Source organism: Ictalurus punctatus, chromosome 5 (genome assembly GCF_001660625.3).
Source record: "Ictalurus punctatus breed USDA103 chromosome 5, Coco_2.0, whole genome shotgun sequence".
Lineage (NCBI taxonomy): Eukaryota > Metazoa > Chordata > Actinopteri > Siluriformes > Ictaluridae > Ictalurus > Ictalurus punctatus.
The window spans coordinates 34647742-34675451 of NC_030420.2; the positions used below are offsets into that span (position 1 = coordinate 34647742).

General features: G+C 41.7%; 2 protein-coding genes and 1 long non-coding RNA gene across 5 annotated transcripts in view; 2 read left to right on the forward strand and 1 right to left on the reverse strand.

The window, feature by feature from the left end:
- The window catches only part of LOC108265849 (N-acetyllactosaminide beta-1,3-N-acetylglucosaminyltransferase 3), a 56754-nt gene extending 38675 nt beyond the window's left edge, over positions 1-18079 (forward strand). Inside the window, exons 3-5 of one of the 2 annotated variants that reach the window (XM_053680505.1) lie at positions 1827-1857; positions 15797-15837; positions 16607-18079. In XM_053680505.1, coding sequence (XP_053536480.1) covers positions 1827-1857; positions 15797-15837; positions 16607-17730 — 1196 coding nt within the window. In that variant the 3' untranslated portion in view covers positions 17731-18079. The remainder of the gene's footprint in view (positions 1-1826; positions 1858-15796; positions 15838-16606) is intronic. The other variant, XM_053680506.1, reaches the window with a different exon arrangement.
- The window catches only part of LOC128632868 (uncharacterized), a 52152-nt gene extending 31781 nt beyond the window's left edge, over positions 1-20371 (reverse strand). Inside the window, exon 1 of the long non-coding RNA XR_008396496.1 lies at positions 20230-20371. This is a non-coding gene — a long non-coding RNA (uncharacterized LOC128632868). The remainder of the gene's footprint in view (positions 1-20229) is intronic.
- On the forward strand, positions 1666-27710 carry LOC108266017 (N-acetyllactosaminide beta-1,3-N-acetylglucosaminyltransferase 3). Of its 2 annotated transcripts, none has more exons than XM_053680504.1 (3): positions 1666-1857; positions 15807-15837; positions 25751-27709. In XM_053680504.1, the coding sequence occupies exons 2-3, from the start codon at positions 15813-15815 to the stop codon at positions 26872-26874; spliced, it is 1149 nt and encodes a 382-aa protein (XP_053536479.1). In that variant the 5' UTR covers positions 1666-1857; positions 15807-15812; the 3' UTR covers positions 26875-27709. The 2 variants fall into 2 exon arrangements, with proteins under 2 accessions (XP_053536479.1, XP_053536478.1); XM_053680503.1 differs by lacking the exons at positions 1666-1857; positions 15807-15837 and adding exons at positions 23768-24589; positions 24704-24735 and having other exon boundaries at positions 25751-27710.

Below are 27710 nucleotides of genomic sequence, written 5' to 3' on the forward strand. Positions count from 1 at the left end.
GAAAGGAAGTTGGTTAAAAGGTCTTACTCAGTAACACACTACACCAAAGCTGAAAGAAATTCCAGAACTGATGAGGAAGAAGGTGATTGAAACACATCAGTCTGGGAAGGGGTACAAAGCTATTTCAAAGGCTCTGGGACTCCAGAGACCCACAGTGAGAGCCATGATCTCCAAATGGAAAAACTCAGCACAGTAATGAACCTTCCCAGAAGTGTCCGACCTTCAAAATTCCTCCAAGAGCACAGCGACGACTCATCCAGGAAGTCACTAAAGAGCCAAGGACAACATCACAGGACCTACAGGCCTCTCTTACATCAATAAAGGTCACTGTTCATGAATCCACTATCAGAAAGACACTGGGGGAACACGGCTCCATGGAAGAGTGGTGAGGAGAAAACCACTGCTAACCCAGAAGAACATTAAGACTCGTCTGAATTTCACCAAAACACACCTTGATGATCCTCAAACCTTTTGGGAGAATGTTCTGTGGACTGATGAGGTGAAAGTGGAACTGTTTGGAAGACAGGTCCAGTTACATCTGGTTTAAACCAAACCTCGAATTCCACAAAAAGATCATCACACCAGTGTCTGGGCAACTTGCAGTAATTGAGGGAAACATGAATTCTGCTCTCTACCAGAAAATCCTAAAGGAGAATGTCCGGTCTTCAGTCCGTAAGTTGAAACTCAAGCGTGACTGGATTCTGCAGCAAGACAACGATCCAAAGCGTACGAGTAAATCCTAGTCCTAGAAGTAAGTGAAAGTCTGATCTCTAGTTATCGGAAGAGTTTGGTTGCAGTTATTGCTCTTAATGGTGGCACAACCAGATTTTAAATTTAAGGGGGCAATTAGTTTTTCACATGGGTGATGGGCGTTTGATCACTTTTCTTGTTTCAATAAGTAAATAAAAAAACTGTATTGTGTGTTTTTTCATCTTGCCCTTGTTTTATGTTGTATTTCGTTCGAAGATCTAAAACTATTTAGTACGAGATATAGACAAAAACAGAAGAAATACTTTTTCACAGCACTGTATTTACTTACCTGACTCTGTGGCCCTGTTCACACTACTGCATTTTCGCATAACTGTCGCTATGGTTACGACTGTTGTCGACGCTACTCCAGCGTTTTCGACCCTCGAAAACGGAGACTTTCGGAAACGCTGAAGACACCGTTTTGGTTTGAAAACCCCGGCTCATGTTTCAGTCTAAACAGACCAAAACGAAGACTTTTGAAAACAAAGGCGTGACTCCGCCCACATTCGCCCCCTGATCGGGTCGTCTGGATTGTCGCGTATCCCTCCCTGATTCGTCAAATCCCCTACCATATGACCGTTATGAATGGTCATGTGACATCGCATGCTGTTACTGGCATACCCTAGTAGTACTAGTACTAGTCATCCAAGTCTAGTCCTTCTCGTTACTAATCTGTAACCTGAAACACCCTTAAATTCTCTGAATAGAGAAAAAAAAAATCTCCAAAAACTGCTTTTTCACTTCTGTAACTGAAATCAGCAACATGTTGCTTGAGATTAAAAAAAAAAATGTGTTTCTGGGTGGATCAAAGTAAAATGTGTGTGTGTGTGTGTGTGTGTGTGTGTGTGTGTGTGTGTGTGTTAATACACAATTTACACTTTACCACTTTTCTTTCACCCCCCCCCCCCCCCCCCCCTTCTCTCTCTCTGTACCTCTCAGGTATGTTCTGAATTGTTAACACAGAAACAGTAATCTGGCACTTGTTTTCAGAACACACACACACACATACACACACACACCCACTCACACACACTCACTCGTAGCTGATGTTTTTCTCTTCTTCACTTCTTCCACAGATCTGCTCTGTGTTTTCAGCACTTATTACAGGTAAATCAGTTTTATTTTGTGTTTAATTCATTTGCGCTCTCTCTCTCTCTCTCTCTCTCTCTCTCTGTGTGTGTGTGTGTGTGTGTGTGTGTGTGTGTGTGTGTGTGTGTGTGGGTCCTCTAGAATTATTTCTCTTGTTATAACAGTGTTTCCTGCTGTAAACTGTGATCAGTACAGATTGAGAGGTTCAGATCTTCGTGTGGTGTAGAAAAGTCCAGAAAGCAGAAATGTAGGAATGCAGTGTCTGTTCAGTGAGAAAGTGAAATCTCTATCAACACTTTTCTCTCTTTCTCTTCGTTCATTGTGAATTCCTCAGTAGTTAAGGCTTAAATGTGAGCTTAACTGTTTTTAAAGTGGATGATCATTTCTGATGAGAAGGAATCATACTTTTCCAAGTCAGAAGTTTAAATACAGCGGTGATTATTATTAGTCATCACTACGCCTCTCCACTGTTAGGAAAGTGTGATGTTTGTGTTAACACTAAAGCTTTTACACATCCTTATTCTTGTTTTGTGAGACTGAAGTGCTGAAGTGTCGTGGTGCAATTCAGAACATCGCATTAGTCTGAAGACAGAAACATGGATGAGACTTGTGCAGGAGGTGTTTTGGGGAAACATAAATCTTGTGTGTCCAAGTGGAACCATTTGCTGAAGCAGAACTGCTTCAGGCTTTGATCTGATAAAGGATAATGGTGCTTGTGAGATATTGTCCCAGTGTTGAGGAAGTGAGGCTTTGTGTTGTCTTTTTACAGGAGACGTGCCTGACTGGAAATACAAGAATCCAGAACCTGTTGAGGAATTTTATGTCCTCTGATAAAGCCACGTTAACTCCCTGTCTCTAACCTCACAGCTCTTACAGGCTCATAAACATGGCCATGTGGGAATTTAATATTACTCCTGTATTAGGCTGAGCAACATTGCGTGGGAATGGGAACTTGGCTAAAGAAAAACGGCCAAAACTCTAGAATGTTTAATCATGGACAGACGAGATGCTTTCGACAAGAAAACAAGTGAGCTAGAGAAAAGAAAAGAAAAGTAAAGAAAGGCAAATCGGATTGAAATAACTTTGTTTTCAGAAGAAGGATGAATTTTACTTGCTAAAGGCTTGAGAATGATATAAAACCATCTTCGACTAACACAGAGACAAAAAATAACCCCTGGAAAAGAAATAGTAAGAAAATAAGAGAAGAGGAATGGGGTTCTGCATACACAGATTCATTAACATTAATATTTAAAATATATACATATCTATTACAACAAAAAAAATTCAAAAAGGGCACGCAAAGCGGCAAAAGAAGTTCAAACTTTGAACATATTGAAAGAACGAGGCACAACCAGGAGGTAGTCCACCAAAAGTCAGTGACCGAGTAAAGAGGGGATTACTCAGAGAACCAACTAAATGGACAATGCTAAAGACGATGCTACTGTTGGCTCAAATTTAGCCTATTACCCAAAAACATTTAAAATTCAACTTAGAAGCCAATACTCACATCTACCTCTGAGCCCATTTGGAGATAGAAAAAATACACCAGCCGTGAGTGAGAAGAAGCAAGGGTCCAGCTTTATTGTTCCATTCCACCACACGAGATCCACACCGATGAGAATTCTCAAAAGTGATCCCAATATCCTGAGCTTAAGCTCCAGTATTTATACTGTACTTACACAGTAAATAACCCATATGTTTCAAGAAGACTATGATCTCACTACCAATAGGGTTAAAAAAGAGCTCATTTACCTTACTCTTATGTTCCAGAAAAGGGCTATTTCACTTACACATAGAATTGAAACCAGGGGTTTTAATTTACACATAAAATCAGAACCCAGGCATTTCTAATAACCCAGAAAATAAAACCCAGAGTTTTTAGCTACTCAGAGGATCAGAAACCAGAGTTTTCAGTCACCCAGAGAATTAGAAACCAGAGTTTTCAGTTACCCAGAGGATAGAACGTGGACAAGACTAAACAACCTAGAGGGACCTTGGTCTTATCGTTATCTCGAGGGGGGGCAGCTTGACTCAGCCACCCTTATAAATGGCTCCTCATGGTTCTTTCTTAAAATTAAGGCCTTCCTTGCGAGCCTGCATTTCTAGTTTATAATTTATTTTCATATTAGCTCTATATCTCTATTTTATATATAGTTATACTGCTTGATAACACGGTTTACTGTACTTCCTACTTCATAATATCATTATATTACCCTTCTACTGTCCCACATATCCTATTATTCTGCTTTTTATAAAGAGTATATATATTATTATTATAAGATATTACCCTTAAAATATCTTAATATTCCTTTTTATTATTCTTATAAAGTTATTGTAGTATGTGTGTGAGAGGGAGAGTGTGTGTGTGTGTGTGTTATGTCTACTTGCCTGCCCTTGACTGTACGAGTGTGTGTGTGTGTGTGTGTGTGTGTGTGTATATATATATTAGCACTCCTCAACTCAGCTCGTATACCTCTTTTTGACTTTTTTGACTACTACTGCTCTTAAAGATCTTTAACGTGTAATTCCAATTCAATATTCAATATCAGTCAATATCCGCCTCACACTACTTCTGTGTGTCTTGGTGCCCGTCTTTTCTTCTTCTCCCCTTTACTGGATACTAGGTCTCCCTCATGTTTATTTTATGACATTTTTTATCCACAACATTTCCCCCCTCTGAGGCTATAAAGCCTCATACACTACCTTAATTAAGCGGGTATCTGTGGAGGAACTGGTTCTGCCGCACCCCATGGCCGTCCCCCGCTAGCTGTCGGAGGATTACTCTAACGAAGCCATAATCCCTGCGCCCGTCCCCGTACTCAAATGTGTCCCTTACATTAACCACTTCTACGCAACACTGATCCGAATAGGAGCTGAGGAGGTTTTGTAGACCTGGTGGGAGACGTGCTAGTGTTGTGCGCCCCGGGGTCTCATAGTAGATTGGCAGCTGGAGAATGGGCCTTAGGACCCCCCTACATCCACTTTGCGCCGGACATGTGTAGATGTACCTAGCCATAACTCTTAACCCTTAACTTACTTCTCCTTTCAACTATATATATACATATATATATATATATATATATATATATATATATATATATATATATATATATATATATATATATATATATATATATATATCTTATTTCGAATCCAACTACCTTGATTATACGTTTGTTTGCCTACATCGATTATAAGGGTGATTAACTGAGTTCCCCTAATCAGTCATTACTACTACTACTGCCATACGTATGAGTGGCCACTACAGTAACTAACTACTTGATTGGATCTACACATCCCTATCTTTCTCAACTAGGCCTGTCAGCCCACAGTTTTGTATTTGTTGGGACTTGCAGATTCTTGCTTCCCCTCAAAAACCAAACCCCAGTCTTTCGCAGTCAGGGGTGGGCGAAAAAACCTCCTACGAGGAAAAATTCCCACCCTGTCAGCACTATGTGCTCGACAGCACCATTATACTTTTCTCGTGCCTGAGTGCGTCATATCACAAACATTTTATAACATTTCATAACAATACAACTTGTCAGTCTCTGTTGGCAGTATCTCTCTATACTGCTGGTTGTCTTCAGCTCGAGCACTTTACGTACTGTAGAGAGCCACCCTTTGGGGAGAGGTTAGGCTAGCACGTACACCCAGGGTATGGATCTTTTCCTGTGAATAGATAGCTTCATACATAATAGTTAGTGGTCTCATATATGTTTTTGATTCATCTGCATTTACTCCAGCGGCAGTTCATCATGAGGAACAGACACAGACATGGGTCGACCCGTAAGCATTTCATGCGGTGTTAGATACATATTGCTGTTAGTCTGCAGGTGCTAGGTCATTAGTGCAAGAGGTAGAGCATCTACCGAAATACGTTTAGTATCAGCACAAATTACGTTAACTTGAGATGGTATGTCAGATCTGGGACCTATCCCTGGTCAAGGAAGAAATTTTCGAGCACAAATATCACACTTAGATTATCCTCCACCGTTGCCTGCAAGTAGAGAGATCATTCCTCTACCTTCCCCCTCGCACACTGGCTAAGATCATAGGCATCTGTAATACATACAGCGAGAAGTGCAGTCAGAATTAGAATTCAATTAAACTACTTGCTCGATAAGTGGCGTTGCAACTTTTTTTTTTTTTTTTAGAACCACATTGCATTCAAACAACTCCAAACAGACGACACAATCCATGGGCCTAAACGCCAGTATTTATCTGTATATTTATATATATTAACAATTCTACCCTTAACCAGGTTGCACTCTGTAGTGATAGCTTTTAATTCAGCCAATTGGGCAGAACAGGGTGTTCATAATGTTTGTGAAATTTCAGACCCAAAACTTTTAAGCTCAAGGAAATACGAATTTCGGCTGGGCAATCGTGAGTGTTCTCAGGGACTGGCTCCACAGAATTAATTACACCACTACAGTTGGTGTGTTAGGCACACTAACAGGTTTAGGAATTTCAGTTTGGGTGGTACATAGATTAACCCCATATCCCCATATCCTGTTCTTTCAAAATAGAAATGACCTGGTGTGATGAACGTAAGATCGATGTGTGAGAGAGCAATTTTCCCAATGATCCGCACTAAGAGAGCCTCTCCAGCCTGGCAATCCTTGTGCTACCAAATCCAATGTTTTCAGTACATAAACTACTGCCCTGTAAGTGCCCCACTCTCCTGAGCCGCCCCCCCCCCCCCCCCCCCCCCAAGCAGCACCCCCCCTTTTCAGTCACATGTAAGACACAGTCTTTGTTGTAGTTTGCCAGCCATAGTACAGGTGCAAAGCATAAGTTCATTCAATGTCAAGCTTGTCCAAAGAACACCCGGATCTCAGGATGTTGTCCTTTAGTGAGCAATCAGTGATCTACTGCAGACCATACTTGATAACGTCCAGGAACATTTGTTGTGCTTTTATGGGGCGGAGGATGAGCCCCCACAGCCCCCAAAGGAGACGCTTCCAGGTGTACTACTGATCTAGGAATTGTTAAGGGGAGTCACGGCCTTGAGCTCTCACATGCAGTTACAGGTTACAATTGGGACATCTTATATATATATATATATATATATATATATATATATATATATATATATATATATATATATATATATATATATATATATATACATATATATCTATATATATGTATACTATATACATCATACTATAAATAATGGTTACTGGGTGGGTTGGTTGTATCGCAGAACTTATCGCATTTGTTATCACAGCTTGCTGTAATAATGCTAGACTAAGTGGGCATGTCCTTTCATCCTTTTTCTGAGGATCGAAGATATTGTTTACAGGACAATAGTACTGGAAACTGGAGACAGACAACTGGGAACACACAACTGCACAACCCATCATTAAATGTTCAATTTATGCATCAGATCTAGGCCTTAAAACGGTGAATATTTATCGTGATTTACTATACCCTGATTTTAATAAAGCAGGAAGCTATTAAAAACAATTCAAAATGAGGAGTTCAGTTTTTAACGTGTTAAGACTTCTGATGTTTACAGATCACTCAAGTTCGATATAAACACATCACAAGGCCCTGATTGTGTGGAGTCTGTATTTCTAAACTTAGCAGTTGATAGTATTTCATCTCTTTTAACTTATCATTTTAATCTTTATTTGACAACGGGGTTATACCAGAAATTTGGAAATCAGCTTTCTTTTTTATTTATTTTATTTTATTAAATTAAATCAGGGACATCCAACTATATTAGATCATTACAGTCCAATAATAAAGCCTCCTGGCCTATGTCCCTTGTAGAAAGCTTTTTCAGTGAACCGTTCACATGTTATCAGTCTGCAAGAAGTCTAAGGTCATATAAACATATCAGCACAACTGTTGTTTTGAAAGTCTTAAGACAATGTCACGGTACCCTGTGCACTTCCCTGTCTGCTGATTTATAAAAGGCTCTCGACACAGTGGATCAGGAAATATTGCTGCAGAGATTAAATAATGTTGGTCTATCAAATCATTTAAAAAATTTACTAAAGTAACCTCTACTGCTCTAATCACACGATTAACACCTCTCTTAATGGGGTCTTCCACTCTCATGTATAGTTAACCTGTAAAATAGTTCAAGTCTGTTGACTTTAAAAATACAAACCCAATTGGCAAAGATACATTCTTACCCCTTCCTGATTTTTATTCACCAGAAAGATATTGAGAAAGGAAAACAAAATTCCTTTAGTCTAAAAATTTGTGGTGTACACTAACCGAGCATATTAATATCCCATCTGTGCTAACGAGTGATAATCCCAATAAGATAGAACTAAAATAGAGTAAATGAGGTTGAGATCTAGATATGCATTTGCAGTCCTCTAGCCACTTTTATCCCACTAATTTTCATTCAAAACAACCTAGTGAATTTGGCTTTATGTGTACAGCACTAGTGTTTAGTCTAAATGGTATACATGCATGTACGTGCATTTTGTTTCTTATTAACTTATAACTGTACCACATTCAAAATATCACTCAGATCCTTCATACATGACATTTAAATGTTGCTCACTTTGGAGGAATGTGAATATGTATTTAACTTAGTCTAAAATAAAATTTATCATCTGTGAGCTTTGTTTCAATTTACCACCAAGTTGTTACCTTGGCTGAACGCCCAATTGTGAAAGGCATAAGATTCGTCCTATAAATGTATCCATTTCATTTAAACTGTTTTTGACCATATTAAGGTAGTGTTAAATCTACTCATGTCACAAACCACATTTCCCATCCTGCACTGCGGTTCACAAACATGGCTGGCTGCCATGGACTGCAATTCCCAGGTCACACACACCTGCATCCAGTTCTCAGCTCTCAGTTTTTATCAGTTCTCAGCTGCCGTATAACGTCTTATTAATTCAATTCACTTCACAGGTTGTGCAGTATATCCTCCCTTCCTCGAGTTTGTGACCACTGCTTTGTATCATTTAAATATTGTAACTCGTATACTTTGTATGACATATCCATAGCACACCGTAAATGTATATATATATATATATATATATACACACACACACACACATACACATACATATACACACCCACACATATATATTTGCATAACTACTCTATTCTATTCACCAATCTATGTGAATGAGTCCAGACAGGTGTGTGATTTGAAGAGCCCAGGGATTCGGTGCTCCTTAAATTGTGCTGTGCAGAAATCACAACCATTATTTAAAACATGTTTAGTTCAAATGAATTAAATAAATATGCCTATGATCATAAATAATGAAACAAGTAAATGCATCAATAAATATGTTACAACATGTTAAATCATTTAACTAATAAATAACAGAATTTATTATAATAAAACATTATAGGCCTATTATAAAATATTTTTTATTTCATAATGCCTTTTTTTGGTCATTTTTTTTTCTATTTTCATCAAACAGACCTTGATCATGTGGAATGTCATGAACATACTTTTAAAAGCCTTGAAATAACAGCAGCTACAAAAAAATTATATCTACATTTGGGATTTAAATTCCATAACAGGTTTATCCATGAAACGAGTAAATTAAACCAACTTTACATAATCAAATGGATGATGATGACGATGGCATTAGACTCACAGAAATAGATTTCAAATGTCGCTGTGATGTACCTTTAATTAGATTTTAAAGTAAGGCTAAAAAGGCAGATCAGCGGTCCTTAAAGTACTTTAAATTATTTTAAAGCTGTACCATATTTCTGTTTGCAGGTTAAATATACTAAAGCTATGAAACCGCTTCTAAAAATAATAAATTCTTCCCTTTGCAGTAACTATGCACCTAAATCATTTAAACTAGCAGTTATCAAAATCTTGATTCAAAAATCTGACCTCGACCCCTGTCAACTGTCCAGCTATAGACAAATATCAAATCTCCTCTTTATGTCCAAGATCTTAGAAAACGTTGTACATTTACATAGGAAAGTGTATACTTCTTTGTATACTTACTGTCACGTATCGTGACGGAGCGGAGATAGGACAGATGCACGTGCAGTATGAACCGTGTTTATTTTCAAAGAGAGACAGGCAGACAAATCCAAAAACGTAATCCAAAACAGGCACAGGTCAGGCGATCGGCAAACAGGCATACACAGGGTTAAACATGAATCAAGGTCGTGGTCACAGAAAACAGGGTCGATTAACAGAACGAGAAACATGAACTATGACGAGGAACTGAGAGCGGATAATCCAGTGTGAACTAACTCTAAACATGGACCGTGACCATGACTACTAAACGAACTAATCTAACTCTACGACAATCTTCCGCGTTGTGTGCTGGGAGGCGCGCGGTATATAAGTGGACATGAACAGCGTCTAAACCGCTAGCAGCTGAGGGCAATACAGACACACGTGAAATCCCAGCCAATGACAGAACAGGGAGGAGACATGACAGAAACATAAACAAAACACACGTGTCCAGATGTCACTACTGTCAACAATGGGAAAGCAGGTGCTCGCGCATTCGCGCTTAGAGCATGCTGCTTCAAGGAGGAATCATGACAGAACCACCCCCCCCCACCCCCCCCCCAAAGGCACCTCTCCCGGAGTGCCATGAGTCATCCCATTTCATTGGTGGCCCTGGCCCCCTGGGCTGAATGTCCCAAGCAGAGCCAGGAAACCGCACGGTGTTCTTGGCGGTGCAGGGAAGCGGAGCGACGTCCCTGGCTGAACAGGGAGGCAGAGTAAAGACCACAGCCGGGCAGACAGGCTGAATGACGTCCTCGGCGGCGCAGGACGGCGGAGCAACGTCCTCGGAGGAGCAGGATGGTGGAGCGATGTCCTCGGCAGAGCAGGACTGCGGAGCGACATCCCTGGCTGAACAGGGAGGCAGAGTAATGACCACAGCCGGGCAGACAGGCTGAGCGAAGTCCTCGGCGGAGCATGAAGGCAGAGCAACGTCCTCGGCAGAGCAAGAAAGCAGAGCGACGTCCTTGGCTGAACAGGGAAACAGAGCGCTGTACTCAGCAGAGCAGGGAAGCCGGGCAACGTCCTCGTCGGATCATGAAAGCGGAGCGACCTCCCCGACTGAACAGGTAGGCAGAGCGACGACCACAGCCGGGCAGACAGGCTGGGCGAAGTCCTCGGCGGAGCATGAAGGCAGAACAACGTCCTCGGCGGAGCTGGACAGCAGAGCGACGTCCTCGGTTGAACAGGGAAACAGAGCATTGTACTCAGCAGAGCAGGGAAGCACGGTGACGTCCTCGTCGGGGCATGAAAGCAGAGCGACGTCCCCGGCTGAACTGGAAGGCATAGTGACGTCCTCGGCTGAGCAGGAAGGCAGAGTGACGTACTCAGCGGAGCCTGCAAGCTGAACTTGGCTGGTCATGTCAGCAGACTGGGATGTGAGCAGAGCTTGGTTGTCCATGTCAACAGACACATGGTTGTGCATGTCAGCAGACATGGACGTGAGCAGAGCTTGATTGTCCGTGTCAGCAGACTCGGGCGTGAGCAGAACTTGGCTGTGCATGTCAGCTGACTCGGGCTTTGGCAGAACTTGGGTGGTCGTGTCGGTAGACTTGGGCGTGGGCTGTACTTGGGTGACCGGGTCGGTAGACTTGGGCGTGGGCTGAACTTCGGTGACCGGGTCGGTAGACTTGGCATGGGCTGAACTTGGGCGACCGGGTCAGTAGACTCGGGCTTGAGCAGAACGTGGTCGGCCGTGTCATTAGACTTGGGCGTGAGCAGAACTTGGTCGGCCGTGTCGTTAGACTTGGGCGTGAGCAGAACTTGGTCGGCCATGTCAGTAGACTTGGGTGTGAGCAGAACGTGGTCGGCCATGTCAGTAGACTTGGGCGTGAGCAGAACTTGGTTGTTAGGCTTAGATATTAGCGGAACTTGGTCAACTGGATCAGCAGGCTTGGACGTGACATCAGGAACCTGAGACTTGACTTGGACTTCAGAGACTGGAGACTTGACTTGGACTTGGACCTCGGGGACTTGAGACTTGACTTGGATTTCAGAGACTTGAGACTTGACTTGGACTTCAGAGACTAGAGACTTGACTTGGACTTGGACCTCGGGGACTTGAGACTTGACTTGGATTTCAGAGACTTGAGACTTGACTTGGACCTCAGGGACTTGAGACTTGACTTGGACTTGGACCTCAGGGACTTAAGACTTGACTTGGATTTCAGAGACTTGAGACTTGACTTGGACTTCAGAGACTGGAGACTTGACTTGGACTTGGACCTCAGGGTTGAGCTCTGGTGCTGGAGCCTCCCTGTTGACCTCTAGATGGAGCTCGGTAGGTGAGCCCACCTCGTGGGTCTCAGGTTCGAGCTCGGAGGTCGCCAGGTTAACCTCCAGCTGGGGCTCTGATGCTGGGGCCGCCCTGTTGACCTCTAGCTGGAGCTCGGGAGATGAACCCAGCTCGTGGGTCTCAGGTTCGAGCTCAGAGGTCGCCAGGTTAACCTCCGGCTGGGGCTCTGATGCTGGAGATTCCCTGTTGACCTCTAGCTGGAGCTCGGCAGGTGAGCCCACCTCGTGGGTCTCAGGTTCGAGCTCAGAGGTCGCCAGGTTAACCTCCGGCTGGGGCTCTGCATGACTTTGCCTGTAGTAGTGGGTAAACAGCAGGGCAGGTTTGCCTGCCAGACTTACCCCACTGAAAAGTTGTTCTAGCTCAACCCTCGCCTCCGGACTCCCAAACCGCATCATGAACTCCTCCACAAACTGTTCTACACTGTCCAGGTTCCTACAGTGCTTATCCAGTTGGAACTGCACCCACTGACAGGCTGGTCCAAAGAACCGGGACCACATGAATTGGAGCCATTGCTTCTCCTCTGGCTTAGGGTCTAACAGGCTGGCGAAATAGAATTGACAGTCTACCAGAAAATATTCTGGGGCACCGAAAAATCCATCAAATGGATCAGGAAACTCCATAAATGTCCATTGTGGGAATTGGACTGAGTCCATCGCGGGGACGGTTGGCGTCGACTTCCGGGTTCTGCGTTTTCTCCGTCCTCCTGCTGCATCCATGTTTTGGCGGAAGATTTTGTCACGTATCGTGACGGAGCGGAGATAGGACGGATGCACGTGCAGAATCAACAGTGTTTATTTTAAAAGAGAGACAGGCAGACAAATCCAAAAACGTAATCCAAAACAGGCACAGGTCAGGCAATCGGCAAACAGGCATACACAGGGTTAAACATGAATCAAGGTCGTGGTCACAGAAAACAGGGTCGATTAACAAAACGAGAAACATGAACTATGACGAGGAACTGAGAGCGGATAATCCAGTGTGAACTAACTCTAAACAAGGAACGTGACTATGACTACTAAACAAACTAATCTAACTCTACAATAATCTTCCGCGTTGTGTGCTGGGAGGCACGCGGTATATAAGTGGACATGAACAGCGTCTAAACTGCTAGCAGCTGAGGTCAATACAGACACACGTGAAATCCCAGCCAATGACAGAACAGGGAGGAGACATGACAGAAACATAAACAAAACACACGTGTCCAGATGTCACCACTGTCAACAATGGAAAAGCAGGTGCTCGCGCATTCGCGCTTAGAGCACGCTGCTTCAAGGGGGAATCATGACACTTACATAGGAACAACATTCCTGAAATGTACCAGTCAGTATTTAGGCCTCACCATAGCACAGAGACAGCGCTGGTTAAAGTAGTAAATGACCTACTACTAACCTCTGATCAGGGTTGTGTCTCCTTGCTTGTGTTACTTGACCTTAGTGTAGCTTTTGATACTATGGATCATATTATTCTCCTTGATAGATTAGAAAATGTTGTTGACATTAAGGGAATGGCTGTTGGTTGGCTGTGTCAACAGACTCAGGCGTGAGCAGAACATGCTTGTCTGTGTCAGCAGACTCGGGCATGAGAAGATCTTGGTTGGTCGTGATGTCGGCTTCAGGCGTGAGTAGAACCTGGTTGGTCATGACGTCAGCTTCAGACATGAGCAGATCCTGGTTGGTCATGACGTTGGCTTCAGACGTGAGCATAACTTGGTTGGTCGTGACTTCGGTTTCAGGCATGAGGAGAAGTTGGTTGGTCATGTCAACAGACTCAGGCGTGAGCATAACTTGGTTGTCCATGTCAGCGACCTTGGACTGGAACTTGGTGTGGGTGATCGGCTCGTCGATCTCAGACTGGAACTTGGTACGGAAGGTCACATCGTCGATCTCAGACTGGAACTTGGTACGGAAGGTCACATCGTCGATCTCAGAGTGGAACTTGACATGGGAGGTCACCTTGTTGACCTTTAGCTGAACTTGCCATGGAAGGTCATATCGTCGATCTCAGATTGGAACCTGTCTTGGGAGGCTGTCTCTTCACCTTTATTTTTTCGACCCCTTTCTACGTCTAGGGGTCAGAATGAACATGGGCACAGAGGGAGAGTAATGTGACTGAAACATTCATCATTCTCAAGTATATGAAACCATGAGTGAAATTTTCAACAGAAAGTGCATAGCTTGTGGAGAACAGTCTTATTTCAGATGAATCCAAACTGCACTTGCATGGATCTGATAGTCGAGTGTTTGTGTAGAGAAAGCCAGGAGAAGAATCCCAGCCAAACTACACTGAGGGTACGATAAAGCACTGAACTGTCTGGGGTTGTTTTTCCTACAGTGGCGTTGGTGAACTTGTGTTTATTGTTGGTATCATGAACTCAGAAGTGTACAAAGGCATTTTAGATGCCTATAATACCACATATAATATAATAGAACACTTTTAGGAGACTAAAATCACTTGAAGACATGCAGCACTACATCCATAAGGGTTCTTCGCTTGTTCCTCTGGAGGAACCCTTAAAAGATGTCAAGCTCAATATTAGGAAAAGTTTTTGAGTTGAGTTCTGAGCATCACTGTCAGATAAAAGCGAATATAGATGTGGATCAACTCCAGATGTCCTTCTTGACGAGGTTAACGAGGTCAACCAGGACAATCAAGTTAATCCGACACACTGACATTAATGTCCTGTTGAGTTGTTGGGTTGTCATGGTGACTGTGTGAAAAATCGCACACGTTTCACACGTGATTGTGTGTATGTAAACCATTTGTGATCATATGTGAAAAAGGATTATTCTCATGAGAAAATCACGTGTAAGATTAACATGAAAAATCGTGCGTGAAAAATAAAAACACATTTGTTAAAGCCTGGTGGTTTATTTCTATTTATTAATTCATGCATATTCATTTCTGTATATCTTTATTTACTGTTTATTAATTAGTTTATATTAATCACCTGTCTTGCTTTGACTGCATTAAAACTTTGAGACACCATTTTCCAGTTTTCAAACAAACAAACATACACACACACACACACACACACACACACACACACACACGCACACATGTGCAGTAGGGAGTGAACTGGTAAAGAATTAAGAAAGAGATGGGAAGATCATTTCGTTAAATTGTAATTAACATTTGTTCATATTGTAATAAACCTCTCTCTCTATATATATAATTGTAAAGAGGTTTAACCAGATGTATGGAGAACAGAGGGTACATCACACCAAATTTTATTTCTCCTCTCACCTCTCATCTCTCCATTATCCTCCACTCCAGGTGAGTTTATCATTCCTGCCTTCAGTCAGGAAGAGAACATGCTGTGGAATGGTTCAGATAGGCGGGGCCAATGCCAAACAAAGAGAAACCCCCAGCATTCATCACAATATTTAGCCACGCCCACCCAATACCAATATTGGAAATAATGATTACCAGTTAAAGCTTGCTATGAGCTGGTCTCACTGCTCAGTCTCTCTCTCACACACACTCCCACACACTCTCAGGACTTATTACGACAAAATGGACCAGCTACTTCAATTCAGCACACGCTTTTCAGCAGTGTTTAAGCACTTCGAAAATATCCGGTAATCTCAATTTTGTTGTTGTTGTTTTTTAAAACCGTTTATGCATTTCCTCTGTAGTCGTGCGACCAAGTAAAGATGAAGAAGATCAAGATTGTTTTTTTCGGTCTCTCTCAGGTGTCCTCAGGTGAACATGGAGAACGTCAGCTGGCTGTACAGTAAGTAGACAAATTCTTCAGATTTTTTACTTTTTTTCAAGTTTCTGCGACTAAAAACAAAAAAGGTTACTTATATACTCACACTGCCATCTCTAAAGGATCAGCTATAAAGTATTTATAATTATAATCCCGTGGTACGAGAACGAATGTGCTGTAGGTTAATATCCAAATTTACACTTTAACCAATAAAAGTTTGAAGTTCAGGGTGTTGTTTCTGTTTATCATGTGGAGCCGATGTGGGAGCTTCTCTTTATGAAGAAGTCTGATAAATGATTCCTACAAAAGTCTCAAGGAATCTATGATCTTTTATTTCCCACATTTAATTAATGCATTCATTTGACATCATAACTCAGAACACGCGCCTGCTCATGAACGGACTCTGCGTTTATCGTAAAAAATAAATACCCATCATGTTTGAGTGATGAGACAAGCTATAATATAAACCATAACGTTAGCAAGCTTTATAATTCTTTCCTCTGCAATTAAAATTAAAATACAGTGATAAAAGTTTAATAAACATCCCCTAAGGTCACATGAGCATATTAGCTAAATCTAACACATGCCAGATGCTAACGCCCAACACAGCATGTTAGCAATGTGGCTAGGATAATTTCATGGCATTTAGCATAGCAGTGAATGTCACACATCACTGTAGTGATCAATGTTAAATTTGAACACTGATTGTTAATGGATTCAGGAATCTCGACTGATTTTTCCAACAACAGCTCGACTGATTCACGTTTGTAAGTGTTGTTTGTGTTGTTTTAAGGAACCTGGGGCAGGAGACGCGCTCTGGAGTCCATGGCTCTGCGCATTATGATCTCTCTGTGTGTGCTCCTGATCCTGTATATCACCACGCCAGAAAAATATGACAAAATTACATCACCGAAGATGGTTAGTCAGGCGCAGCCTCTGGTGATGACGACTCCTAGGTGTGAACAAAACGTGTCATTCGCTAACATTAAGGAATTTTCTACCTTTCCAACTGCTATGCAGGACTTCCTGTATTACCGCCACTGCAGGTATTTCCCAATGTTGCTCACCGTTCCTAACAAGTGCACCATTCCAAAGAGGTCAGGAGAACCCTTTATTCTGCTGACCATCAAAAGTTCACCGGAGAACTACGAACGGCGTTCGGTCTTGCGCAAAACGTGGGCGGCGGAGAGACTACAGAACGGGATGTGGATCCGCACCGTGTTCCTGACCGGCACCACCGGGACAGGCTTCAAGAAGCAGAGGTTAAACAAACTCCTGAAGCTGGAGAACACGAAGTACCAGGACATTCTGCAGTGGGACTTCACGGATTCTTTCTACAACCTCACTCTCAAGCAGGTCCTGTTCCTGGACTGGATGCAGAACTGGTGTCCCACTGCAGATTTCCTCTTTAACGGAGACGACGACGTTTTCGCCAACACGGACAACATGGTGGAGTTCCTCAAAGAGCAGAGAGATAACAACGGAAGCAAACACCTGTACATCGGCCAGCTGGTCCTGACCAGCCCACCTGTTCGGAACAAAAACAGTAAATATTTCATCCCGGAACTGATCGAGAAAGCCAAAGTGTACGCTCCGTACTGCAGTGGAGGTGGCTACCTGTACTCCCGCTTCACTGCCAGGACCATTCTCCAGATGTCCCAGTCCATCACCCTGATGCCCATTGACGACGTTTACATGGGCATGTGTCTGCAACGAGCCGGACTCCGACCCATGAACCACCGTGGAGTCTTTGCCGACGGCCTCATTATTCCTTCTAACAAACTGGACATTTATGATCCCTGCTATTACCGTGAGATTATCCTCGGCCACAAATTCTTCCCTCATCAGATTTTCCTTCTGTGGGATGAAATACATCGGAAAGATTTGAACTGCTCAAAGAAAGAAGTTAATCTGTAACACTTTATTTATTGTACATTTTGATATGCTGAGAGAGTTTATTCTGAGCAGCACCGGTTGTTCAGGTTTGTGCATCACTGAAATAATATGAAGAGCTGGAATCTTTAAATGGTAATATACAGCACGAAGAATTTCACTTGTCCTGATTTCCTTTTGTTTCCTCGCTGTACCTTGTCGGGTAACTGCCCCCTCGGACTGTATAACTTTGTATTATTAAACCGTCTTAACGGAACGATTAAAGGTTATGGAATATTTACGTTTACTGCAGCTGTGGGGAAAAGTTTTATAAAGGATTTTTAACCTAACGTGATCTTCATCTGAGTTATAATAATAAATAAATACTTATTTATTTGCCAGAAAGAAGCATTAGTCTTATTTAACAAACAACACATTCAACATTTTGAGTATTTTGAGTTAACGAGAATAAAGTCACTGTAGCCAGGTGATAAACGACTGTCTGGTTCTGGATGAATCCTGTATTTTGTAGCCAGGTGATAATCGTCGGTATAATGAGTTAATTATTAGTCAAACCTATTAGCTTAGAATATATGTCATGAAGGCTGATTGGCGTGTCTAAAGTGTCCGTAGTGTATGAATGGGTGTGTGAGTGTGCATGTGATTGTGCCCTGTGATGGACTGGCACCCTGTCCAGGGTGTACCCCGCCTTGTGCCCATGCTCCCATGTTCCCCCGCGACCCTGAAGAAGGAGTAAGCGGTAGAAGATGGATGGATGGATGGATATATGTCATGAAACCAGAGAAGGAACTCTGAACTACAGTTCCCAGCAGCCACTGCATCACAGTCACATGACCACCGGCACCTGAATCACGTTCCTGGTAATTGAGCACTCGTGTATATAACCACAGGTTGCACTGCACACTTTGTCTCATGTTACTATTTCTTTACCTTTGTCTCTGTAGTGGTGTTTTGTTCTTTAGTTTATGTGTAATCTTTGCCACAATGTTTTTCCTCATAGTCATAGTGTCTTTGTATTTTGTATGGTTATTTGGTTATTTATCAAACTTTTTAATTCTGCACTTGCATCTGTCTCAACCTCCCATCATGACTGAACGTGAGACCATGAATCTGGATGCAGCAGAATTTTTCAGCGTCCAAGAGTCCCTGTACGAGAGGGAGAAGCCGAAGTGGGAGCCGTCCAACCAGGCTGGAACCATCTCCCACCCTCCCTCCCCCACTGTGGATCTCGTCCAGCATGCCGAGTCGACGGAGAACGTAATTCAACCTCCTTGCTCGTCTGAGGACGCCGCTCAGTCACCCTGTTTTCTAACTGAAAGTTATTTAAACCCTAAAGTAAGCACACTTGGTTCAGCTAATCAATTAATTATTTCTTTTTTTAAAGCTGAATAAAGTGCACCAAGATTCCGACTGAAGAAAGTATCGGTTAGAAGGTTGCAAATGAGAGCTGTTTAACACACACTCATGCACTTCTCCTTGGTTACAGTAGAAGTGTTTATAGCAAAAGTCTACATGAGAAAGATTTACACTAACAAGTTTAGAGTAGAATTTGTTACACTAGAAATGTTTATAGCAAAAGGTTTACAGGAGAAAAGTTTACAGTAAAAAAGTTTACACTAGAAAGGGTTACAGTAGAAATGTTTTACATAAATGTTTGCAGTAAAAGGTTTACATGAGAAAAAGTTTACACTCTAAATGTTTTTGTCCTGTTCTAGGCAAAAGATGTTAGATATCGGTTTTTTACTTACGTAAATAAACAAATCACGGATATTAGACAAAACAGTTTTAGTTTAATAGCTGAACACTCTGGCTTTGTGAAACACCTCAAACACGTTAAATGAAATTATTTTAATTAATGGCATAGATTTTTCCCCAGATCAAGTAGAGGAAGAAAATTATGGAATCGTCCAAAAAAAAAAAAGTAAAAATCACAATCAGTACTTTGTTGCTCCTCCTCGGGCTTTTATGACGGCCTGGACTCTTTGAGGGATGGACTTCACTACTGAAAAACAATGTTCTCCCTTAAGCTGCTTCCAGCTTTCTCGAATAGCGGTTAACAGATCAGCTTTGCAGGATGGAGCCTTGCCATGGACCCGTTATGTGTGATTTGTTTATAAGCTCCGAAGTAAAAAATAGCCAGGAGACCATCCTCTAAGTGTGGAGATTCCATCATTTTTGCAAGGGGTTGTAGATAACAAACAAACTCACATAAACAAACTCAAACATTCCCCCATTTACAGGAACAGAAACTGAGGACGCCGAATCATCTCCGTAATCTCTCGTCCTCCTGTATAAAAGCTGACCGGCATGAAACCACGCACTAAAACACGATACGAGACGAATCCCGGTACACAAGTCTGTCATCACGTCAGCTCCTCGAATGAAACGAGGCAGCGGGCCTTGTGTTAGTCACATGACAACGTGTAAAGGAAATGAGAGGAAATCCCTAACCTACAGAGGTTGTCGTCGTGTTAAAATCAGTACTGAAAGGTGTTGGTGGTGTTGACGAGGTTCAGCACTCACCTGTCGGCTGCAGGAGCGGGTGGTAGATGAGCAATCCTGCCGGGGAACTCACTACAGAACATTTAAGCTGTTTTCCGTTGTGTTTATCAGCACGGCAGATCGCTCCCGTATGCCTGTCACTCCAGTACACATCACTCTACACACACACACACACACACACACACACACACACACACACACACACACACACACACACACACACACACACACGTTTACCAAAGTCAGGTGCAACTATTATTTAAATTATTACTGGAATGCTAACTAAAAATAACAACAAAAACAGCAGCGTTATTTTAAACCTTGTTTTGGCTCATTGTAATTTTCACGGTCATTTTGTCATTGTTGTAATTTTTGCTGTGATGGATCTTGCTACTGATATTTTTTTAAAATAAAAACAGTTAAATAAAAATATATATTTATTTTCTTTTGTTACTGTTTGATATTGATATTATTAGGGGGCCAAGCACCGAAGGAGCATAGGCATTCTCTTGCTATTCTACCTTTTCTTATTATTCTGCTTCCTGTTCTTCTTCTTCTGGCTAGCGTGTCAATAACAGCCCACAGAACCATCTGGTAAAAAGTTGTGAAATTTTCCACACTGGTTGGGGAGGGTCTAAAGAACATTCTGAGCAAATTTGGGCCAAAGGCTGCAGGCGCTCTATCGCCACCTCCGGGTCAAATTTGGAAGTACTTTTATAGCCATAACTTTTGAACCGTGCGTCCAAAACCCTGGACTCCCTGAGCTGAGACGAGTTCAACGCATCAGATGACGTCAATTTCCGCCTAAACAGATTTTCCGCCATCTTGGATTTTGTCTTAAATGTTTGTTTTTTTTGCTACACCGCCTACAAATTTTCTCTCGTTATAAATGACACGTCAAAGTCACGCTCTTTCTGTGCCGCGAACTGTACGTGTTGCTTTGTGCGTCTTTGCGAGTGGATCATATTTTGAAATATTGATATTTATCTTATGAATATTTCATTTAAAAATGGACATTTTATTAAATGAAATGATATGAAATGTTGTGGTTAGAAGTTTTCAGTCTGTTTATTCTCATTGCGAGCCTATTAAAGTAAACTTACACAATCTGTAATGTTCCCGAGCTTTGCTAGACGCAGCAGCGTTGCTTTTTACGGTTAATGGAGGTTTAAATTCCTCATATTTCCACATAATCATTCCTTGTTCTTCAAACGAAAAGTATGCTTTTTTCCATGTTGAACACTATTGACTGTTTGCTACAAAGGTCTGGTGTTGTGTGCACGCGCACGCTGAGTAAACAATGATGCAGAGATAAAACCTGTGTTGACAGACAAGGTTCATAACTGAAAAAGCGTCATGAAACCACAACCTTATTTAAAGTGGGTGCGATTTGTTTGTTTCAGTCATCTCAAAATTTACTCTTCAAAAATTTACCCTACGCTTTGTTCATCTCGCTTTGTGACACCAACCAAAAACAATGTTTTGCACGTAAAGTACCAACAAAGCATGTGATGGGAAAGCTGCCAAACACGTAGTGAGGCCAGATCTCAGTAACCAACCTGCACTCGGAAACAAACTAAAACAAACTGAGACAAATAAATTCTACACTCCCAGACCGAATTAAAAGATAACAAATAAAAGTGGGTCTTCAGTGAAGATTTGAACATAGCAATAGACTACACTGCCCTCCACTAATATTGGCACCCTGGTGGTAAATATGAGCAAAGAAGGCTGTGAAAATTTTATATTGTCTTTATATTTATCGTTTGTTAAAAAAAAAAAAAAAAAATCACATAAATACTCTGCTCTCATGGATATCAAACAATTACAAACAAAACACAGGTTTATCCAACAATTATCTTTGTTAAATACAGGTGTGCAACAATTAGTGACACCCTTTTAGTCAATACTTTGTGCTAGCTCCCTTTGCCAAGAAAACAGCTCTGAGTCTTCTCCTATAACGCTGATGAGGTTGGAGAATACATGGTGAGGGATCTGAGGGCGTTCCTCCATACAGAACCTCTCCAGATCCTTCACATTTGGAGGTCCACGCTGGTGGACTCTCCTCTTCAGTTCACCCCACAGGTTTTCTATGGGGTTCGGGTCAGGGGACTGGGATGGTCAGGGCAGGACCTTGATTTTGTGGTCAGTAAAACATTTCTGTGTTGATTTTGATGTTTTGGATCATCGTCCTGCTGGAAGATCCAACCACGGCCCATTTGAAGCTTTCTGGCAGAGGCAGTCAGGTTTTCATTTAATATCTGTTGATATTTGATGGAGTCCATGATGCCATGAATCCTAACAAAATGTCCAGGTCCTCTGGCAGAAAAACAGCCCAAAACATTAAAGATCCTCCTCCATATTTAACCGTGGGCATGAGGTACTTTTCCATACGGCTACCTCTCTGTGTGCTCCAAAACCACCTCTGTGTTTATTACCAAAAAGCTCTATTTCGGTTTCATCTGACCACAGAACCCGATCCCATTTGAAGTTCCAGTAGTGTCTGCACATGAGAGTAGAGGCTTTTTTCTTGAAATCCTTCCAAACAACTAGTGGTGATGTAGGTGAGTATAGAAGTATGAAATGCTGGGGGGGAAATCAAAATGAAAGTTTTATATATAAAAGTAAGACCACCAGTAGGTGGAGGCAAATCACTGTCTTAATAAGTGAGTCAATGAATCATTCATTCAAATGATTCATTCAAAACAGCTGATTCATTCATGACCGAAGCAAGGGTGCTAGTTCAGCTCTCTAGTATAGTAGTCAGGGCACTGATTCGGCCATTTTAAGGGCTGTCTCAATCAAAAAATCTTCCAGTGCACTGGAAGGTTCGCTCCTGTTACCTTCCCCTTTCTACGTCTAGGGGTCAGAATGAACATGGGCACAGAGGGAGAGTAATGTGACCGAAACATTCATCATTCTCAAGAATAAGAAACCATGAGTGAAATTTCCAACAGAACGTGCATAGCTTGTGGAGAACAGTCTTATTTCAGATGAATCCAAACTGCACTTGCATGGATCTGATAGTCGAGTGTTTGTGTAGAGAAAGCCAGGAGAAGAATCCCAGCCAAACTACACTGAGGGTACGATAAAGCACTGAACTGCCTGGGGTTGTTTTTCCTACAGTGGCGTTGGTGAACTTGTGTTTATTGTTGGTATCATGAACTCAGAAGTGTACAAAGGCATTTTAGATGTCTATAATACCACATATAATATAATAGAACACTTTTAGGAGACTAAAATCACTTGAAGACTTGCAGCACTACATCCATAAGGGTTCTTCGCTTGTTCCTCTGGAGGAACCCTTAAAAGATGTCAAGCTCAATATTAGGAAAAGTTTTTGAGTTGAGTTCTGAGCATCACTGTCAGATAAAAGCGAATGTAGATGTGGATCAACTCCAGATGTCCTTCTTGACGAGGTTAACGAGGTTAACCAGGACAATCAAGTTAATCCGACACACTGACATTAATGTCCTGTTGAGTTGTTGGGTTGTCATGGTGACTGTGTGAAGAATCGCACACGTTTCACACGTGATTGTGTGTATGTAAACCATTTGTGATCATATGTGAAAAAGGATTATTCTCATGAGAAAATCACGTGTAAGATTAACATGAAAAATCGTGCGTGAAAAATAAAAACACATTTGTTAAATCCTGGTGGTTTATTTCTATTTATTAATTCATGCATATTCATTTCTGTATATCTTTATTTACTGTTTATTAATTAGTTTATATTAATCACCTGTCTTGCTTTGACTGCATTAAAACTTCGAGACACCATTTTCCAGTTTTCAAACAAACAAACATACACACACACACACACACACACACACACACACACACACACACACACACACATGTGCAGTAGGGAGTGAACTGGTAAAGAATTAAGAAAGAGATGGGAAGATCATTTCGTTAAATTGTAATTAACATTTGTTCATGTTGTAATAAACCTCTCTCTCTCTATATATATAATTGTAAAGAGGTTTAACCAGATGTATGGAGAACAGAGGGTACATCACACCAAATTTTATTTCTCCAATCACCTCTCATCTCTCCATCATCCTCCACTCCAGGTGAGTTTATCATTCCTGCCTTCAGTCAGGAAGAGAACATGCTGTGGAATGGTTCAGATAGGCGGGGCCAATGCCAAACAAAGAGAAACCCCCAGCATTCATCACAATATTTAGCCACGCCCACCCAATTACAATATTGGAAATACTGATTACCAGATAAAGCTTGCTATGAGCTGGTCTCACTGCTCAGTCTCTCTCTCACACACACTCCCACACACTCTCAGGACTTATTACGACAAAATGGACCAGCTACTTCAATTCAGCACACGCTTTTCAGCAGTGTTTAAGCACTTCGAAAATATCCGGTAATCTCAATTTTGTTGTTGTTGTTTTTTAAAACCGTTTATGCATTTCCTCTGTAGTCGTGCGACCAAGTAAAGATGAAGAAGATCAAGATTGTTTTTTTCTGTCTCTCTCAGGTGTCCTCAGGTGAAGAACGTCTGGCTGTACAGTAAGTAGACAAATTCGAGAGATCGATTGATTTCTTTATTGTCATTCTACAAACATACAACGAAATTATGGATGTGCCAATGTATACAGTTACAGCATAATTGAGTGCATATTACAAACAAAGGCCATACGTAAAAATCGAGCACTCATAATGATATTGCACAAGAATGGTTCTTGCATATCAACAATGTGTTGTAGTTGGAGTATGTGTTTTCAGTTCAAGGTTTAATATGGTGATGGCTTTAGGACCTTTAAAAAAAAGTAGGCAAATTCTTCCGATTTTTTACTTAATAAAGGTGATTTATATACTCACACTCACACTGCCATCTCTAAAGCATTACATCAGCTATAAAGTATTTATAATTATAATCCCGTGGTACGAGAACGAATGTGCTGTAGCGTTGGTTAATATCCAAATTTACACTTTAAACAATAAAAGTTTGAAGTTCAGGGTGTTGTTTCTGTTTATCATGTGGAGCCGATGTGGGAGCTTCTCATTATGAAGAAGTCTGATAAATGATTCCTACAAAAGTCTCAAGGAATCTATGATCTTTTATTTCCCACATTTAATTAATGCATTCATTTGACATCATAACTCAGAACACGCGCCTTCTCATGAACGGACTCTGCGTTTATCGTAAAAAATAAATACCCATCATGTTTGAGTGATGAGACAAGCTATAATATAAACCATAACGTTAGCAAGCTTTATAATTCTTTCCTCTGCAATTAAAATTAAAATACAGTGATAAAAGTTTAATAAACATCCCCTAAGGTCACATGAGCATATTAGCTAAATCTAACACATGCCAGATGCTAACGCCCAACACAGCATGTTAGCAATGTGGCTAGGATAATTTCATGGCATTTAGCATAGCAGTGAATGTCACACATCACTGTAGTGATCAATGTTAAATTTGAACACTGATTGTTAATGGATTCAGGAATCTCGACTGATTTTTCCAACAACAGCTCGACTGATTCACGTTTGTAAGTGTTGTTTGTGTTGTTTTAAGGAACCCGAGGCAGGAGACGAGCTCTGGAGTCCATGGCTCTGCTCATTATGATCTCTCTGTGTGTGCTCCTGATCCTGTATATCACCACGCCAGAAAAATATGACAAAATCACATCACAGAAGATGGTTCGTGAGGCCCAGCCTCTGGAGATGACGACTCCTAGGTGTGAACAAAACATGTCAGTCGCTAACATTGAGGAATTTTCTACCTTTCCAACTGCTATGCAGGACTTCCTGTATTACCGCCACTGCAGGAATTTCCCAATGTTGCTCACCGTTCCTAACAAGTGCACCATTCCAAAGAGGTCAGGAGAACCCTTTATTCTGCTGACCATCAAAAGTTCACCGGAGAACTACGAACGGCGTTCGGTCTTGCGCAAAACGTGGGCGGCGGAGAGACTACAGAACGGGATGTGGATCCGCACCGTGTTCCTGACCGGCACCACCGGGACAGGCTTCAAGAAGCAGAGGTTAAACAAACTCCTGAAGCTGGAGAACACGAAGTACCAGGACATTCTGCAGTGGGACTTCACGGATTCTTTCTACAACCTCACTCTCAAGCAGGTCCTGTTCCTGGACTGGATGCAGAACTGGTGTCCCACTGCAGATTTCCTCTTTAACGGAGACGACGACGTTTTCGCCAACACGGACAACATGGTGGAGTTCCTCAAAGGGCAGAGAGATAACAACGGAAGCAAACACCTGTACATCGGCCAGCTGCTCCTGACCAGCCCACCTGTTCGGAACAAAAACAGTAAATATTTCATCCCGGAACTGATCGAGAAAGCCGACATGTACGCTCCATACTGCAGTGGAGGTGGCTACCTGTACTCCCGCTTCACTGCCAGGACCATTCTCCAGATGTCCCAGTCCATCACCCTGATGCCCATTGACGACGTTTACATGGGCATGTGTCTGCAACGAGCCGGACTCCGACCCATGAACCACCATGGAGTCTTTGCCAACGGCCTCATTATTCCTTCTGACAAACTGGACATTTATGATCCCTGCTATTACCGTGAGATTATCCTCAGCCACAAATTCTTCCCTCATCAGATTTTCCTTCTGTGGGATGAAATACATCGGAAAGATTTGAACTGCTCAAAGAAAGAAGTTAATCTGTAACACTTTATTTATTGTACATTTTGATATGCTGAGAGAGTTTATTCTGAGCAGCACCGGTTGTTCAGGTTTGTGCATCACTGAAATAATATGAAGAGCTGGAATCTTTAAATGGTAATATACAGCACGAAGAATTTCACTTGTCCTTATTTCCTTTTGTTTCCTCACTGTACCTTGTCGGGTAACTGCCCCCTCGGACTGTATAACTTTGTATTATTATACCGTCTTAACGGAACGATTAAAGGTTATGGAATATTTACGTTTACTGCAGCTGTGGGGAAAAGTTTTTATAAAGGATTATTAACCTAACGTGATCTTCATCTGAGTTATAATAATAAATAAATACTTATTTATTTGCCAGAAAGAAGCATTAGTCTTATTTAACAAACAACACATTCAACATTTTGAGTATTTTGAGTTAACGAGAATAAAGTCACTGTAGCCAGGTGATAAACGACTGTCTGGATTCTGGATCAGTCTCGATAAATAAATCAGATCAAATATAGCTGTCACGCAATTCAAAAAGATGCATATAGTGGAATAAATACTGTATAATGCCTGCAGGACCGGGGCTGAAGGAACAGAGCAACGTGTTTGTTTGTTTCTTTGTTTGTTTATGACACCACGGCGTTGCTGAGTTCTAGATTGTGATTGGTCAGCAGGTGTTGATTAACTCTCTATCACAGCAGCTCTGACAGTAGCGCAGCTGCAAATCACAGGTTTATTTATAATGAATACGTTCGTTTTAATATGTTATCGTTTCTATAGTAACAGCTCATTCACAGGGACGTGTACAGCAGATGCTCCACTGATAATAAACTGATTCGTGTTTATTATGT